Raw genomic sequence first — 17,895 nt, 5'->3', positions numbered from 1 at the left:
CTTATAGAAACATCATCCTGACTTCTGCCTTCCTTGTCACATGGTGTTCATCTTGGGTGTATGCCTGCACCCTGACTTCCTCTTTTCATAAGGACCAGTCATACTGGATGAGGGGCCCACCACACTCAGCAGGACCTCATCTATGAGCCAGTTACATTCAATGACCCTTCTTCTAGGTAAGGTCACATTCTTACCAATAATGCGGCACTGAGTTACTGGGGTTAGCGTTCTATTTCAACATATAAATTCTTGAAGATATTCACCAACCAATCCTCCTGATTCCATATACAGGAACATATCCTATGGCTATTATCAAAACAAAACAAAACAAGCAAACAAAACCAAAGAATAGCAAATGCTGGTGAACTTGCAGAGAAAGCGAAACCCTTGTGTACTGCTAGTGGGCATGTTAACTTGTATAGCTACTATGCAGAACATTGTGGAGGTTCTTCAAACATTTAAAGACATATCTATCATTTGATCCAGTAATCCGGCCTTTTTTTTTTTTTTTTCAGAGGTTTTTGCTATAGGATGTGTGCGCTTGCCAGAAAGACAGAGAGACAGAAAGTGAGAAATCACTCCCCAAGGGGCATGGGCACACCTGAATCCCTTCTCCTCCATTCTCCTCTCAGGATCTTAGGCACGCACACACACGCACCCAGTGTGAGTTTAAGCTACCGGGTCCAGGACTCGAACCGCAGTTGACTATAAAGGAGTCCAGGGACATAGCCATTATGCCAACTGCTGGTCCCTCTCACTTTCTCACTTTTGAATATGTACCCAAAGAACAGGAAATCACTCTGTCAGAGAGACATTGGCTTATCCCTGTTTACCTGTTTATAGCACTATTCACAATAGCCGAGACATGGAATCAACCTAAGTGCCAACAACTGATGAATGGATAAAGAAAACATGGCATATGCACACAATGGACTACTACTCAGCCTCAAAGAACAAGGTTATCCTGTCATTTGACACAAAGTGGGTGAACTTAGGAGATATAAGATTAAGTGGAATGAACCAGGCCTCAAAAGACAGACAATATGTGTCCCCACTTAATATATATGGTGGAAACTGCAGGATTCAATGGCATAGAAATAGAGTAGTGGGCGATTCCAGAAGCTGCACAGGAGGAGGGAAGGATGGGGTTTAGGAGAAATGATTGACAGACATAAGAATGCATGTAAACAAGCAGAATAGGTGAGGTGACAGTGTACCACAACAGAATAAAAAAATGCCACTGACAATTCAATATATATTTCCAGAAACTAGTAGAACAAATATTGAATGTGCACAACATACTGCAGAGTTCAATGTTGAAGATGATGAATGTCCTTATACCCTTGATTTGATTATTACACACTGTAGCCAGGTGCTAAAAACCATGCTGTACCCAACAATGATGTATCACAATTACATCTACATAAGAACTTATGATTTAAAAAATAACAACAGCAAAAATAGTGTTACACTCCATTCTGCAAGGTTTAAGGAAATCCTGAGCTGCTGCCTCACCTGTCAGCCTGTCCGCCTCAGAAAGGTGGACTGGTGGCTCGGCTCAGGTAGTTAAAGGACAGATGGGGGCAGGCTTAAATGCAGAGAGAGTAGCAGCTTCTTCAGCATATGCTAACTTTTCCCTATAAAGGAGCCTAGACGTTCTGCAGGACTGTCTGATTGGACCAGTGAAAACAGGTAGAGAGCAGAAAAACATCTCGTTTCAGTGAGACGCTTCCTGGGTCTGCAAGACCTTGGGCTAGGCCCTGGGGAGAGAGGGATGAAGCAAATCCAGGCCCTGCCCATGGAGAACTCAAGTGGCAGGTGGATGCAAGAGTTGCATGGAGATGGGTGGGCCATGATGAGCTTGGCCTCATGGGGAGAGGTACCAAGGCTTCATAGGGCGATGATGGCTGAATGGGCTTGATACATTATAAGACAGTATTTGTCGAGCTAGAGGACAGAGGGCTCGAGGCCTTGCTGTTCCTCCTGTGTGAGGGGAGAGGTGGCATGGCATAGTGGGAAGGATCTGAGGGCTCAGGTGCAGGGGCCTGAGTCAGGCCCCTCAGTTTCTGCATTGAAGTGATTTTAATGAAAAGGCCTAGCTTACAGGGAGTTTTGTAAGCCTCAATGGAGTGAACAGGTATGAAAATGGTAGGGTTATAGGAAATGGCAGAAGCAGGGTCCACACATAGTATCAGGTTTCCTCTGTGAAACTGGAAATGAATGGTGGCCTTCTCCAAGAAGTGAGAGTCATGACCTAGGTCCCCCTGGGTTCCCATCATGCATCAGATCTTCCCTTTGACCCAACTCACTTGAGAGGAAATGAGAGTCCAGACTAGGCAGTCTTCTTGCCATGACATTAGGGAACTCTGTGGAAAAAGTGCCATATTATACAATGGCTGAAACAGTATAGGCTTGAAAAGCCGACAGACCTTAGTTCAGATTGTGATTCTGATTTGAAAGGTACTTATGCTCTCTAAATTCAATGTCCTAATCTGTAAAGTAGGCTAATAGTAAAGACCTACTTCATAGGTTAAATTAGAAAGCCCTTGGGAAGTACTCAACACAGGGCTTGGCATATGGTAGTAAAAGTGAGCTGTTACAGGGCCAGCAGGTGGTGTGGCGAAGGCCCTGAACTTCCACATGGCCAAGTGTGGTTCAAGTCCCAGGCCTAATGCTTAGAAATCACACTGGACATGCATGTGTGCATGCCCAAAAATCCCAGGAGGAGAATGGAGGAGAAGGGATTGTGGCATGGCCATCCCCCAGGGGAGTTATTTCTCACTTTCTCACTTTCCCTCTCTGGCGAGTGCACATACTCTATGACAAAAAAAAAAAAAAGAAAAAAGAAAAAAAAAGTTGGCTATTACTACAGGCTATTACATGAGGATTGATGAGATGTCATAGGTGTTCAATTAACCACTGATCATAGCGTCTCCCTTTTAAAATCAGTTTGGGTAGAGTTCCCAGCACTCATGATCCCCACTGGGGTTTAGGGTGAAGGGTAGATGGTTATACGGAAAAGTATTTGAACCTCTTAAAGAATAAAATTGTCTTCAGGCACTTGTAAGCCATTTATAATTACCCATTTACCTGTAATTAATGATCACACCAATTACAACCAATTATGATTCATCAAATCACATGTCCTCAGGACTTTCCCTTTGCACAGTTTATTATTAGAGAATTAGTCCAACTTAGTGTAGTATTCCACTACAGTAATTATTATCCTGGCGATTCAGAAAACATGCCCAGGCCACCATGTGAATGATGAGCATCAATTTGCTCCAAAAGTGCAAATCCAAGAAGGGTCTTTCTAAGATTCTTTTTCCTTCTGGCAGGTCATAGATCATTACGGAAACTGAGAAGACAACGACAATTTCTTCCACAATGTCATACAGACGAGAACTAGAGAAGTACCGTGACTTGGATGAAGACGAAATCCTTGGGGCCCTAACAGAGGAAGAGCTCAGAACTCTGGAAAATGAGCTGGATGAACTAGACCCTGATGTGAGTAGGTACAGAAAGGGTGTATGTCACAGGTGCAGCACAGGGACAAGCTAGAGGACAGAGGGTTCAAGGCCTTGTTGTCCCTCCCATGTGAGGTGATCATCCCCACCTGGTAGAGGGACAGGTGTACATTTGTGAAGCAACCACTTTCTTTTTTCCTTATATGGCAATGACATTGGGATAACCTTGCCTTTGCAGATTTCTGTGGTTTTCTTTTTTGTAAATATGTTGTACTTGGGGTCAGCAGATCTCATAGTGGTTAAAGTGCTGGATTCCCACATATCTGATCGAGGTTGGAATCCCAAACCCAAAGGCTTAAAACACACTGGGCACTTGTGCATGCATGCCCAAAATCCTGAGAGGAGAATGGAGGAAAAGGAATTGCGATGTGGCCATCCCCCCTGGGGAGGAGGCAATTTCTCCCTTTCTCTGTCTCTCTCTCTCTCCAGCAAGCGCACATGCCCTATGGCAAAAAATCTTTTGAAATATAATAAAATATGTTGTATTAATCAGAGGTCTTCAGAAAAACAGAACTAATTGTGTGCGTGTGTGTGTGTGTGTGTGTGTGTGTGTGTGTATGTGTGTGTATAGATACAAATAAATATAGAAAGGTTCATTATAAGGAGTCAGCTCAGGTAGTAATAGAGGCAGGTGACAAGTCCTGGATCTGCAGTCAGCAAGCTGGAGACCTGCTGGTGTAGTTCCATTCTAAATGCTAGCAGGCTGAAGACTCAGAAAGAGCTAACGTTTTTTTATTCAGGCCCCAAGGCAGAGGAAAAGCAGTGTCCCAGCTCAAGGCAAATTAGGCAAGAGAAAATTTCCTTCTACTCAGGGGAGGATCAGCCTTTTTGTTCTATCCAGTCCTTCAACTGATTGGATGGGACCCACCCACATCAGGGAGGGCAACCTGCTTTACTCAGTCAACTGATTCAAAAGGTTAATCTCATCCAGAAATGCACTCACAGATACACCCCCAATAATATTTGACTAAATGTCTGACCACCCCTTGGTCCAGTCAAGTTGACATAAAATTGACCATCATGAGTCTATCCCTTGTCACCTGGATATGCATATCTCTCTCTTTAAACCATAGTTAATTTCTAAATAAAGAGAATAACAAGGTCATAATTCTGCCTAACATGATGTAGCTATCCTGTGTGCAGTGGAAAACATACTAACCCCATCTCCCAAGAAAAGCAGGTAAAGGCCCTGAGTGAAGTTTGCCCTCTTTCCTGATACTGCGTAACTTACATACTGTGAGGTAGAACTAACAATACTTACGTACTATGATATAAAGTCAACACATCTATATTACATGATAAGGGAATAAAAGGGAGAAGAAACAATATATTTGCTATGCACAGCTACACATACACAAGTTTATAAAATAAGAAAGAAATGCTCGTGGCAATCACAGTCCTCATTTCTATAACTGGACAGATGGTTGTAGGTGGTACTTATAATTACTTTCTTCCACTACCCATTCTGCTTTTCTTTTGCCTTCAGCAAGGATCTCAGCTGGTCCAGGTTTCTCAGCTAATAGGGTGGTCCAAGTCTTCCTTTCTGAAGGGTCTGGGCCATTGGTAGTCCCACCTAGACTGAGTAGTTATCGTTTTCTACTGACCTTAAGCTCAAGACACAGTGATACAAAGAGACAGACTGCGGAGTCTTTTGTATTCCAGACATCCCTTTCTTCCCTCCATTGTGGAGTAGCCATTCAGTTTCCCCTTGGTAGTCAGGATCGGTAATGCCAACTAGCATAATCACTCCCCAAGCCTGTTGGCCAGAGGGATGTGGAGCCCCAAGGAGCTGGGTGCCAGTTTTGACTTTCAGTTCAGTGGTGTTACTGTTATGTCTCCGGGAGGAAGCATTGCTCCCTATGAGACTAAGACTTCTAGTTCACCAGAGCAGAAGGTCATGGGAACAGGAAAACAGAACTTCGGCTAGTGGGCCACTAGGGGAAGCAGTGAGTGGAGCCTCTCTGTTTCCAACCTTGATTCCTGGACCCTTGATTCCTGATCCCAGCTATGGGAGAAGGAGAAGCATATAATGGCTACTGACTCAGGACATACACAGCCTTCCAAGAACCTTGCCCCAGCCCTGCAGGTATCGCCACCTAGATGGTGCTGCCCCTGAGTCTTCACGGGGTCATGTCACCTTTCTGTCCTGCCAGATGCTAGGGGATGATGGGGAATGTGTCATGGAATGAATTAGCTAAGAAAGAAAGAGCTAGAAGAATCCCTCTCACTTGTTTGATGTCTTATCATCTCATTGCATAGTTGGTACATTTGAGAAGTTTGTTCAATGCTCAGTTTTGCCTCTGCAGTCAGGTCACACAGAATCAAGAGACGGAAGGCTCCTAGTATATGGTTTGGCAAGCCGCGCTGCAGGTATAGGCAGGGCCATAGGAGGGGGTCCTAGACGGTCTACTAGACAAGGGTCTTCAACCTAGAACTATATCCTAGGTGCCCAGGTCAACACCCAGGACAGAGAAGGTAATAATGAATGCTATGGAATTAACTGAATTTTTCACTGGATATATTGGGTTGTCAGAAAAGTCATATTTTTCTATGCAAAAATGCATCATGACTTTTCTGACAACCCAATGTTTTTCATTTTAAAATGAATTAAAAAGGTATTCTCCCCACCCCCTTTTAACCAGTCATTGCTCATCTCTGTTTAACAGAGATTCCTAAAGAAAACAACACTTCAGTTCCATTTCACTAACCTGCCAATAACTCCTAATGTATAGAGAGTGCAGCTTAGCCGGAAAATGCGGGATCAGAGGTTATATGCTCCACTTCTAACCTCGGCCCTGTCTCTCACGTATCCTGTGCCCTTGGGCTAGTTGCTGTCTTTCCATAGACTTCGGTGTCCCCATCCATGAAATGATGGAGTTGACTGGTCCCTTTTAGGACCAAGATTCCATGGATTTATAGCCGGGTCTTATCTTCAGATTTTATCAAGTGGCTTCTTTCTAGGTGACCAGAATCGTCATCTAGGGGTCCCAGGTTCCAGGCCCCCTGGAATGGCAAATCTCTCTAGCAGCGTGTCCTTGTCCTGCAGATATTTGTGGATTCCCCCACCCAGCCATGATGAGGTTGTTCCGCGATGCCCACGTCTATTAGAAGGTGGGGCTGATGGAGAGACCCTGGGGCCCCTCCTTTTTCCCCAGCATCATCCCTCTCCCCGTTACCCTTGGCTTCAGTAAAAATAAGCAATGTAGGCAAGGAACTATCAAGCTTCCAGCTTCAGTGCTGTAAAATTATGCCGTTCTAATTCTATCCTAGATCGCTGTTGCACAGAATTGTGCGAACAAACAGCTTAAAACAGTAAGGACAAAGGGGGATGCAGCCACGTCTACTTAACTTGATAAATATGACTCAGTTATCTGTCGAGCACGGGTCCTGCTCTGGGCACCCACAGGGAAGCCTGGCAAGCACTCTGCCCTGCAAGAGCTTGGGCTGCCGGGGAAGCGGGCTTAATAAACCACGTCCTAAATGAGAGCAGACAGGGAGCTCAGAGACAGGATTAGTTCTCGCCAGTGGGAGGCTTCCCAGAGCAGGTGATATTGGATCTGGGCCCTGGATTTTTCTAAGTCAAGAATAAAGGCAAAGATTCCTGGGCTGAGCTTGAAGGCAGTCGGGGAGGGGGAGTCTCGGCGTGGTTCCTGTGAAGGGTCTGATGTGGTGAGGGGTAGGAGGTTGTGTAAGGCAGACCAAAGAGCTTGGGCTTTTCCCTGCAGGCCCAGGGAGCCCTGGAGAGGCAGTGACTTGAGGGGGCTTTTTGGTTTCAGGAGCTGACCCTGAAGACAGATGGGCTGGACAGGGTTCTAGGGAACAGGTGAAATGTAGAAGGAGCTCTTGCTGTTCCCAGGGAGAAGTGTAGACCCTTCTCCCCTCCCCACACACAGGGTCCCCCAGGCCTGCTGTATGGGGACAGGATTAGTTTGGGCTGTCGCTGCAAACAGGGTCAGAGTCCAGCATCAGACCCAGGAGTGAGGAGGGGGCCGGAGAAGGAGCTTGCACCCAGAACAGGATGGCACTGAGACCCTGGCTGCAAGCTCTGTTTCACCCCTAAACTGGCTTAGAGCTCCCACAGGACCCCACCCCAAGTTGCAGAATCTCTGGCCTCAGCAGCAAATTCCCAGAGCCTCTGTACTCCTCAACCAGCCCTCCTGCCAGGTGATTAACAGGAGAGAGACGGCTCTGCTGGTGCCCACTGGAGGGAGTGGCACCCGGGCTCAGATTGCTGGCCAGCTTGCCCTGAGTCACAGGACCAGGGCACAGAGACTCAGATTTCAGACAAGCTCCCAAGTGTGTGCGCCTCCCACTCTGGCAGGGAGAAGCTTTATTGTGCGTATACACGGGGGAGCAGAGATGGGCCACCTGAGACCTTGATTCTCATACCACTCTGGTTTCAAAACTGACGTTTTCAAAGACCCCTTTCTCTCTCAGTTCAAAGAAAAAAGAAGCCAGAGAGGATAGGCGATAAGGGAGGTCAGTGGAGTTTTGTCCCAGCCACACAATCGGCCCCTTCAATGCGCTGGTGTCTGTTACCTGATTTGCAAGACACTATGTGAGTCTTGAAAAGGCCTAGTGGGCTGCCCTTCTTTCTGGGAGTACAAACATTCCAGCTCGAGTTTCACCCTCCCCTGGCCTAGCTCTGAAATCACAGCACAGGGAGAGGCCAAAGGTATGCAGACCATGAGAGGCCTCCCAGCAAGCCAGCAGGTGTGGACTCCACACACCCCTCCACTCTAACCACCCCCCAACTCCCAGCAGGAACCCAGCCCAGAGAGGGGAAAGAACTTGCCCTAGGTTACTTCTCCAAAGGGAACCAGACCAGAACCAGGTCCCCTGCTGCTGTCTCTATTACATCCCATGCTCCTTCTGTTTTTATTTTTGCTGAACAAGCACTTAAATGGCACTGACCATGTGTGGGTGCTGCTCTCAATACTTTGACATTTTAAACTTATTTAACCATCATCGTAACGCAATGAGGCAGGCGCTGTTCTCCCCATGTTACGGACAAGGAAACTGAGAGGTGAGGTATCTTACCTGAGGGTCCACAACTAGGGAGTGATGAGCCACGACATGGTTCTAGAGCTCACGTATCAGCCACGCATGCTGAAGCTTCATGGGAGTCTTTGGGAAGGAAGTGTGGGCCACAGGCCTGCTCTGATTTCATGGCTTGAGCGCTGTATAAAAAATTACCCCCCCCCCGCTTTTTCTTCTGGAAACAGCCTACGATGCGGAAGTCCACGTTCCCAATCCTGGCTCCGCACTGGATTTAGGCACGTGGTTTTCCCTCTTCGGATCTCAGTTTTGCTCAAAAAAATTCCCCCCCCCCCCGCTTTTCTTCTGGAAACAGCCTACGATGCGGAAGTCCACGTTCCCAATCCTGGCTCCGCACTGGATTTAGGCACGTGGTTTTCCCTCTTCGGATCTCAGTTTTGCTCTCTGTAAAATGGATGCAGTTGTTCTAGAGGGCCTCCGCTGCCCCCTCGGGCTGGAACCATGTGCCATCTCCTGATCCATTCCTCACTGCTTTATTACCTGATCTCAGCAGACACTTCAAGGGGGTGACGGTTTCGGTTATGCAACTGTTAAGCCTCAGCGTCATGTGCCAGAGTAGCCTATGAGGAGTTGGAAAGCAGCTCTGTTTGTAGCAGGATTCCAAACTGGTGCACATTAAAAAAAAAGAAGAAGAAGAAAGAAAGAAAGAAAGAAAAGAAAAAGAGGAAAAAATTCCCGCAACTTTCTATCTCTCACTCTGGAAAAACTCGAGCTTATCATGAGGTTGTTGCTCTTGGACTCCCGCGGGAAAGGAATGCTGCGTGTGCTAAAAGTATCCGCTGTTGACCATTCCCCAGAGGATCTGCCCTTTCTCTTCTCTCGGGAGTTAAGTGGATGCTGCTCTGAAGCGGAGCCAACTCTGTCGTTAGGATTGCCTTGTACCCAGCCGTGGGGAAATGCACAATGCACAGAGAGGTTTGAGGCTAGGTCACCCTGTGTCCAGGGCAGGGAATACGTCCAAATTCTTACACGATTGATAGATATTTACATTTACAGGATATGCCATGGGCAAAGCCCTGCATGGATTATTTCATTTAGTCTTCAGAGAGGGTTCAGTTTTGAACTCCATTTTAAAGATGAGGAGGGGCCGGCCCCATAGGCTAGTGGTTAAGGTAGCCAGATCCCACATGGCCATCTGCAGTTCAAAGCTCAACCTCAGAGGCTTGAATACATGCAAGACATGTGTGCATAAACATGCAAGGCATGCATGCCCCAGACCCCAAGAGATTGGAGAAATGGAGGAGAGGAGATTGTGGTGTGACTACACCCTACAGGAGGCAAGCTTTCCCTCCCTCTTTCTCCTGTCTCTCTCGTGAGCACATGTACCCTCTGGCAACATGCAGACATACATACATAAAAGTAAAGATGGGGAGGTTGAGGCTTACAAAGACAAGATAACTTGCCTAGATGCCACGTGGGTGGTGTTGGATTCCAACCCAGATTGTTCTGGCCTGGTAACTTGTGCTGTTAACCATCATCCCTCATGAACCTGTGAGCATCCTAGTCCAGAAGACAACTTGGAAAACAGAGGAATTACCAGCAAATTGTTTATTCCAATTGGATGTCCTTTGAAGTTGTTACATTATTTTCACCATAAATACTAATCTTAAAAAGAAAATGAAAAAGGAGAGGAGCCAGTCCCATAGCATAGTGGTTAAGCACAGTGCATTGGAAGATGGATCCCAGATGCCCAACTGTGGTTCAAATCCTGTCACTGGTGCTTTGAAAAACATGCTGGGTGGGGTCGGCAGGTGACATGATATTAAGGGCACTGGACTTCTACATGGCTGACCGCGGTTTGAGTCCTGGAACTGGCAGCTTGCTTTCTCACTTTCCCTCTCTCTCTCTCTGTCCCTCTCTGGTCAAATATAAATAAATAAATAAATAAATAAATAAATAAATAAACAGTTAAATAAAATAATTTTTATAAAAAAAAAAAAAAAGAAAAACACGCTGAGGATGTGTGGATGCCCCACATCCTGACAGGTTGGAGAAATGAAGAAAAAAGAATTGCGGCACAACCATGCCCCATTAAAGGTTGCTTTCTCTCTCTCCCACTGTCTCTCTCCCTCTCCCCTTCTGTGTGGCAAAGACCTATGTCCTCTGGCAAAAAAAGAATAATAAATTAAGAATACACTGGAACAAAGAATCAACTATAAATATTACTTGTTAATGAGGCTTTGGGGAAAAGACACAATATTTATATTGTATTTATTTATTTATTTTAATTTGCTGGAGGGTGTATGCACTCACTGGAGAGAGTTAGAGCAGGAGAGAGAGGGAAAATGAGAAAGCATCCCAACGAGGGATGACCATGTCACAATCCCTCTCCTCTATCTCTTTTTTCAGGATTTTGGGCACATACATACATGCACTCAGCATGTTTTTCAAAGAGCTAGGTCCCGGACTCAAACCACAGTTGGCCATGTGGCTTCCACTTGCCTTAGCCATCACACCGCTGGCTGGCCCAAGGCAGAGTATCTTTAAAGCTGTTTCAGTAAAAGGATCAAAATATTTGCAGGCAAGAAGAGACAGTCAAAATAATCCTATATAGGACCAGCAGATGGCGTAATGGTTACATTGCTGGACTCCCACATAGTCAACCATGGTTCAACTTGGACCTGTGGCTTGAAACTCACACCGAGTGTGTGTGCATATGTGCCCAAAATCCTGAGAGGAGAATAGAGGAAAAGGCATTGCAGCATAGCCATCTTCTCAGGGGGTGATTTCTCACTTTCTATCTCTTTGGTAAACGCATGTGCCCTATAGCAATTATCTTTAAAAACATTTTTTTAATGCTATAAATAAATTAGGTCCTAAAAGTTGATTTGAATCAGTTGCTGAGAAGTCGCAATACAATATAACCACAGAACTAATCAGGGAAAACAATAGGCCCTCTGCAAAGTCTGAAATGATAGTGCTGATGATAATAATGACTATTGCTACTGAGGTATTCTTACATGCCAGATGCTACGCCTCATTTTATGGACATTATCTCATAAAATCTCCACCAGGATCTTATGAGATTGATACTCATAGGTGGGGGATAATACTACCCCGAAGAGAAGGAAATGACTGCCCAGAATCACGATTAAGTGATGACTAAATTCAGATTAGGCCCCAACTTTCTTGGCCCATAATGTATCAAGAATGAGAACAGGTGGCCATGAATTGCAGGAAGGAATGATGGAAGAGAAAACTAGAGCTGTAGCATCTCTGAGCTACAGGACACCGAGACACCGAACACCACCCACACCGCCCCTCCCCCACCCCCACATACACAGTCCAGGGAAAGAAACCCCGATTTATGGAGTGCATCCCGGACACATGTGATTCACTTGGTGATTAATGTATTTCATTGAATCTTCAGACCAATCGTATGAGGTACGTGTTATTACCATTTTAGTGATGAAAAACCAAAGCAACAACAAAGCCTCAAAGTGGAAAGAGGAGAAGGGACTTGTTCAAGGTCACATAGTGAAAGTGGCAGAGCCAGGATGAGAACCCGAGACTTCCTGTCACACGTAGCTTCCCCTCAAACTTCACGGAGTCGTCCCATCTTCCATACTCAGGTCCCAGGTGATATCCGGCCAGGCAGAGGGCACCACTGGCTGTCCAGGAAGCAGCCAAGTTTGGTCCTCAGGCTGAGGTTCTCCTTTGTAACACAAGCCGGCAGAACTGCAAACTCAGGACAGAAGTAAACAGTTGAAATGGAAAGAAATAAATCTCTCCTCTAAAAATAGGCACAGATCCTTAGAAACACTGCCGGCCTGCTGACCGTGCACAGAGCCACGCACAGAAGATGGGCCTGGCGGGTGAGGGCGAGTTAGGCCAGGCATTGGTGTGTCTCCCCCACCCTGCCGCCTGGCCTCCATGCTTCTCCCAGCACCCCCCAATGGCCTCTGCTGCCTGGGGGCCATCTTGGAGTTGCAGCCCTTCTTTCTTCAGATTAAGAATCCTCCCTGTTTTCAAGGTCTGACCTCCCCACCTCTCCCTCCGGAAGCTTCCTTGACCTTCCCGCCTCCAGGCCCCCAGCACAGCACCTGCCCCACACTGAGGACCCTGAGCAGTGTCCTTTTTGATTTTTAATAGGGAACATTTTAAACATATAAGAGGGTGTGGCATATACCTAGGTTGCCACCATCCAAACTTTACGAATGCTAACATTTTGCCTTATTTGGTGGAGATCACACTTACCAAGAAAAGAAATCATTATAGATGAAGTTTCAGCCCTGCCTTCCTACCCGCTGTCTACTCCCCATCTCTTCCACTCTACTGAGGGCTCTCGGCCCAGAGGAGCGCACTGGGTCCTTACAACTTCAGGTAGGCAAAGCAGATGAAGAAAAGGAAATGGGTCCGTTTTCCTCAGGCATGTGGCCATCGGGGTTCATCTGTTACTTTTCTTTATTCTTCTTTCTTAAATTTTATTTTATTTTCAATTTCTTTATTTACATTCATTCACTGTACATCATTACAGTACACAAAATGAGATTTTCCATCCAGAATACACTGTATTTTGGCTCAATCAAGGACATTACCATATGTGCTAACTTCAACACGTAATTTTCCATGTCTTGTTTCTTATGTATTTTGCTTCTCCCCATCCCCCCACTTGATTCCTTACATCTCACCCGCTGCCATTTCTCACTCTCCTCCCATAAATGTCTCTGGTACCTACAGTTGCTTTTCATGCCTTCCCCCCCCCCCACACACACACACATTTTATTGATTCACAAAAGATCTTAATTCATCTAAATATTTTCAATAGCAAGTGCTTTCCCATTCTTGAAAGAGATGTGTATGTAAGAAGTTTCACTTGCCACTCCCAGACTTTTGCCCTGGGTTGAGAACTCGGTTATCAGATAGGGTGTAGCTTGGCTGCAGGTAGCAGAGGCCCAACATAACATGATTGGTGCAGTGGGTGTGTTCCTCCCTCAAGGGACAGCCCGGAGGGGGCCAGGGAGGGTTGGTGTGGAGACTGGCTTCCAGAGCTCCCCAGAGTCCTAGATTTCGTTGTCCTTACCTTCCTGCTATCGCTAAGGTGCAGTCCTTATCCCCGTGGTCTGAGATGGGAGTCATAGTAACCACATTCTAGCCACCAGACTATAGGAAAGAAGGAAGGAAGAAAAAAGGAGAAAAGCCACAGCCAAGTGCCTTTTAAAAAAGGTTACCAGAAACTGCCACTTGGACACTTAAATCATTGATCAGAACTTAATTAAGTGGCTCGACATAGCCGCAAGGGAGTCTGGGAAATGTAGTCTTTAATCTCAAAATGTGGCCAACAGGCTGAAAAATGGGAGTGTGTCTATTCCTAAAGACGGGGAGACTTGATATCAAGAACAAGGTGGAATGAGAGATGTTGTCAGAAATGTTAGGAATCGAGGTCTCCCACAGAAAATATTACTAAGGTTCCACCCTCTAGCACGGTATTTCTTAAAACTCCCATCACTGAACCCTGATTACGTTCTGGACACCCCTGCCCTTTGCCATTCACAATACATTCTCTACCCCCAAATGTGCTTGGGGGCAGCAGTTGAGTAACCCAGCAACAAGCCTGGGGCAGCAAGTGCGATGTGACCTGAAAGCATCCAAGAACTATTAGCCTTTTTCCAGCTGCAGCGGCAGTGTGTGCATGAGCTATTCATACCACATTTTCTTAGCACCCAGTGCTTGGACTGGGTATTGGAGAAGACTAAGATATAGGGCTGGGGATGAGCATTTGCATAATGTTTGCATGACTGGACTCTCATGTGGTCAACCACAGTTCAAGTCTTGGACCTGGCAATTTAAATCTCAGGCCAGGTGCATATATGTGTGCGTGGCCAGAATCCTGAAAGGAGAATGGAGAAGGGATTGTGGCATGGCCATTCCCACTGGGGGATGATTTCTCACTTTCTGTCTCTCTCTGTCTCTCCTACAATAGAGAGCAAAAATCCATAGCAAAAATCTCTGTCTTAAAAAAAAAAAAAAAAGATGCAGGGCTGGCCCCATAGCCTAGTGGTTAAGGAAGTCAGATCCCACATGCCAACTGCAGTTCAAATCCCAGCTCTGACAGCTTGAAAAACATGCCAAGTACATGTGCATGGGTGCTCAAAATCCCAACAGGATGGGAAAAAATGGAGGTGACAGGATTGCAGCATGACCATTCCTCAGGGAGGGTGCTTACTCCCTCTACCTTCCTCTCTCTTTCTCTTTCTCTGGTGAACACAGGCATCAGACAATTAAAAAAAAAATCAGAGAAGACTAAGATATAGCCCATCTGGCCCTTGAGGGGTACCCAGGCTTCTTGGAAAGAGACATAGAGGAAAATTGCACTCCAAGACAAAGTAGGATGAACATGACATAAGAACTGGCAAGATGCCTAAGGGGGGTTGAAAAGAGAATCGTCAGGTCAGTATGGGAAACACTGCAAGGCAGGAGGGATGGCACCCAGGCAAAGCTGTGTGTGTGTGTGTGTGTGTGTGTGTGTGTGCGCACACGCGCACGTAGTGGCTAGCACATGGACTACTTGAAGAAGGGAAGAGGCTCAGGAGGCAAAAGTGGAAGGGATGGGTTGGGGTCAAATCATGGATTGCTCTCCGCATCTGGCTGGTTAATTCAGTTGTGATTCTATAGGTCCACAAAACTTCTAAGGGACTACAAATGTGCCGGGGAGTGGCAGGGTCAGCCCACACGTTGGTGAGTTGTGTCTGGCTTCCAGGAGGGAAAGGAGTGGAGAGGGAAAGGCCCAAGGCTGAGAGACTGGCCAGGAAGCTGCTCCATTTGTCCCAGTAAGAGGCACAAGGTTTGAACAAGGATAGTGCCCACGGGAGGGGACTAAGACATTCCAGAACACTGCGGGAAATGGAGTCTTTAATCTACTAGTACCTTTAATCTTTGACCTACTCCGTCTCCTTCCCCTAGCAAGCTGTGTTCCCTCCATCCGCCCAGCCAGTGCCTGTGCCGCACACTCTCTCTCTCTCCCGGTAACATGCCTCTGCTTCCTCTCTTCACCTGGCTATCTCCTACTGGTCCTCCAGGACTCAGGAACCACCTCCTCCTGGAAGCCAGGGCTGAGGGGATCACGATGGGACATTGGTCTCCTCTCTGGCTGCAAGCAGGTGCATGTACCTTTGGAGCAGGAATATGGACCATTTTCCCCTGTGCATGAGGCAGAAAAGGAGGAGAGGAGGAAGCTGGGTCCCATCTTGTACTGTGAACCCAAGAGACAGTGTGCCCAGCAGGACCCAACACAAACAGTTACTGGACTTGGGCTCCAGGGTTTCTTTGCACATCAGAGCAGCGTCTTAGAAGGTTGATGGAAGGAAACGGCAGCCACTGGGTCTCGCCAGCCCTGCAGGGAGGTCAGGGCATCTGAACCAAAGGCTGAGTTCTTTCTGGAGAGAAAGCAAAGAGAGAAAGAGGTCCTGTATGTGTGGGGACATGTTTAGGGAGATGTGTGGCCCGTAGAGGCGTGGGTCCTGCTGTCCCTGATGTCAAGATCCTGTGGCTGGGGCATGCATGGGCTCACCCTGCTGTCCTTGCCACACTCTCACCTCAAGCGGTGTGACAAGAAAACCTCACTAGGGACCAGCAGTTAGCGTAATGGCTATGTCGCTGGACTCCCATGTAGTCGACTGCAGTTCATGTCCTGGACCTGGTGGCTTAAAACTCACGCCGGGCGCATGTGTGCACGTGCCCAAGATCCCGAGAGGTGAATGGAGGAGAAGGGATTGCAGCGTGGCCATCCCCTCTGGGGGGTGATTTCTCGCTTTCTGTCTCTCTGTCTCTCTCTCTGTCTGGCGAGTGCATGCACCCTATAGCAAAAAAGCCTATTAAAAAAAAGAAAGAAAGAAAGAAAGAAAGAAAGAAAGAAAGAAAGAAAGAAAGAAAGAGAGAGAGAGAAAGAAAACCTCACAAGTGCTTCTAGAAGGATCTGGGAGCTGCAGGCCAGTGATGCAGAAGCAGAGCCCTGTATTATCCAGATGGGGCCCCACGGGACAGACCGGAGTGTCTCGTTTGAAACAGACCTGGCCGATAACTGGAAAACAGAGTCTTCAAGGCCAGTTTAAAAATTATTTGTCAGTCAGATACCTTGTATAAGACAGTTGGAGAACTGGCTGACGAGAAAATGTTTGGCCTGGCTTGAGGCAGGAGAGGGATAGGTGTCTAGGGTTTGCTTAGGTTCCGTTGTTTGACAGGAGAAAGGGAAAAAGTCTGTGAGAATTTGCAGAGTGTTAACCACCCCAGTTTCACCCTTACCCCAGGACAGTAACTCCGTGCCGCTGGGCCTCAGCTTCTCCACATGTGCACTGAGACCAGCCAGACCAGGAGGGGAGCTCTGGCTTTCTAGCACTTGCAGAGGAGACCTGGTTTGTATCCAGGGAACATCTAGTTTCCAGGATCTGTTCCTAGAGGAAGGCGGTCAGATGGGATGGAAAGTTTTCTGTGGGATGGAAGTCCAGAGCTCTGGGCTCTCAGTCTAGCACATGACCTCGGGCTAGGCCCTACTCCTCTCTGACCCTCTCCCAATACCCAACGAAGAGACTGTACCACATGGTCTGTCCTCTTCTAAGGAGTTCCGGGTGGTTCAGTCACAGAACAGGACCCCGGGACTCCTGGAGTTCAAAGGTGGGCACATTTTGCATTCCCTTGTTCTGAGATATGGTTGATTTATTTGGATAAGTTAAAAAATTGTTCATTTTTTGTCACTGTAAAGGACCAGGCCTTTGTAGCTCTAAGTTGCCAAGAGTTTATGATCTTTTTACTTCGTTGTGTGTGTGTGCGTGTGCGTGTGTGCGTGCACATGCATATCTGAACAAGCCCACAATGGTCCCAGCCAGCATGGCTCCTCACGTAGTCCTAACTATAGCAGTGGTAATTGTGCAGATACTTGATATTTAGCCTTCCTGGCACCTGTTTGCAGGGCCTTAGCGCTCCCGACAGCATAGTCAAGAATCCGTCAAAGTTTCCATTGTCCTCTGGACAACTGGACCCCAGAATGTGGGTGTGAAAATTAGACTAAGATGTTAACCTGTCAATGTCAAGCTGCACATCCAAGTGTTCATTTTACGATGTTTAAGAGGAAGTTGCTATGTAACAAACCAGGAGTAGGGAACTATAGGAAATGTTGCCTAATTTTCCCCCTAGGATTATCTCCAAGAACATGTTAAACTTTGTGTTTCTATCATTTAGAAAATTCTGAATTCAAATCCCATGTATATACCTCTTTCCTCCTCTAGCCCAGGACTGATATGGGGCAGGACACTCAGTAAATATTTGTGGACTGAATAAATAAATTCTTGACTTTATCAAGATGGAATTTTAGTTT

General features: G+C 46.7%; 1 protein-coding gene across 2 annotated transcripts in view; it reads left to right on the top strand.

Moving 5' to 3' along the window:
- The first annotated feature begins 3,343 nt into the window (after positions 1–3,343).
- The window catches only part of TMOD1 (tropomodulin 1), a 66,956-nt gene continuing 52,404 nt past the window's right edge, over positions 3,344–17,895 (top strand). The window contains exon 1 of one of the 2 annotated variants that reach the window (XM_027770028.1): positions 3,344–3,507. In XM_027770028.1, the coding sequence (XP_027625829.1) occupies positions 3,388–3,507 (120 nt within the window). In that variant the 5' untranslated portion in view covers positions 3,344–3,387. The remainder of the gene's footprint in view (positions 3,508–17,895) is intronic. The other variant, XM_006143714.2, reaches the window with a different exon arrangement.

Source organism: Tupaia chinensis, unplaced genomic scaffold, assembly GCF_000334495.1.
Source record: "Tupaia chinensis unplaced genomic scaffold, TupChi_1.0 Scaffold000104_1, whole genome shotgun sequence".
In the NCBI taxonomy this organism is placed as follows: domain Eukaryota; kingdom Metazoa; phylum Chordata; class Mammalia; order Scandentia; family Tupaiidae; genus Tupaia; species Tupaia belangeri.
The sequence above is the reverse complement of the archived record's forward strand: the minus strand, read 5'-3'. Positions and strand labels throughout refer to the sequence as shown.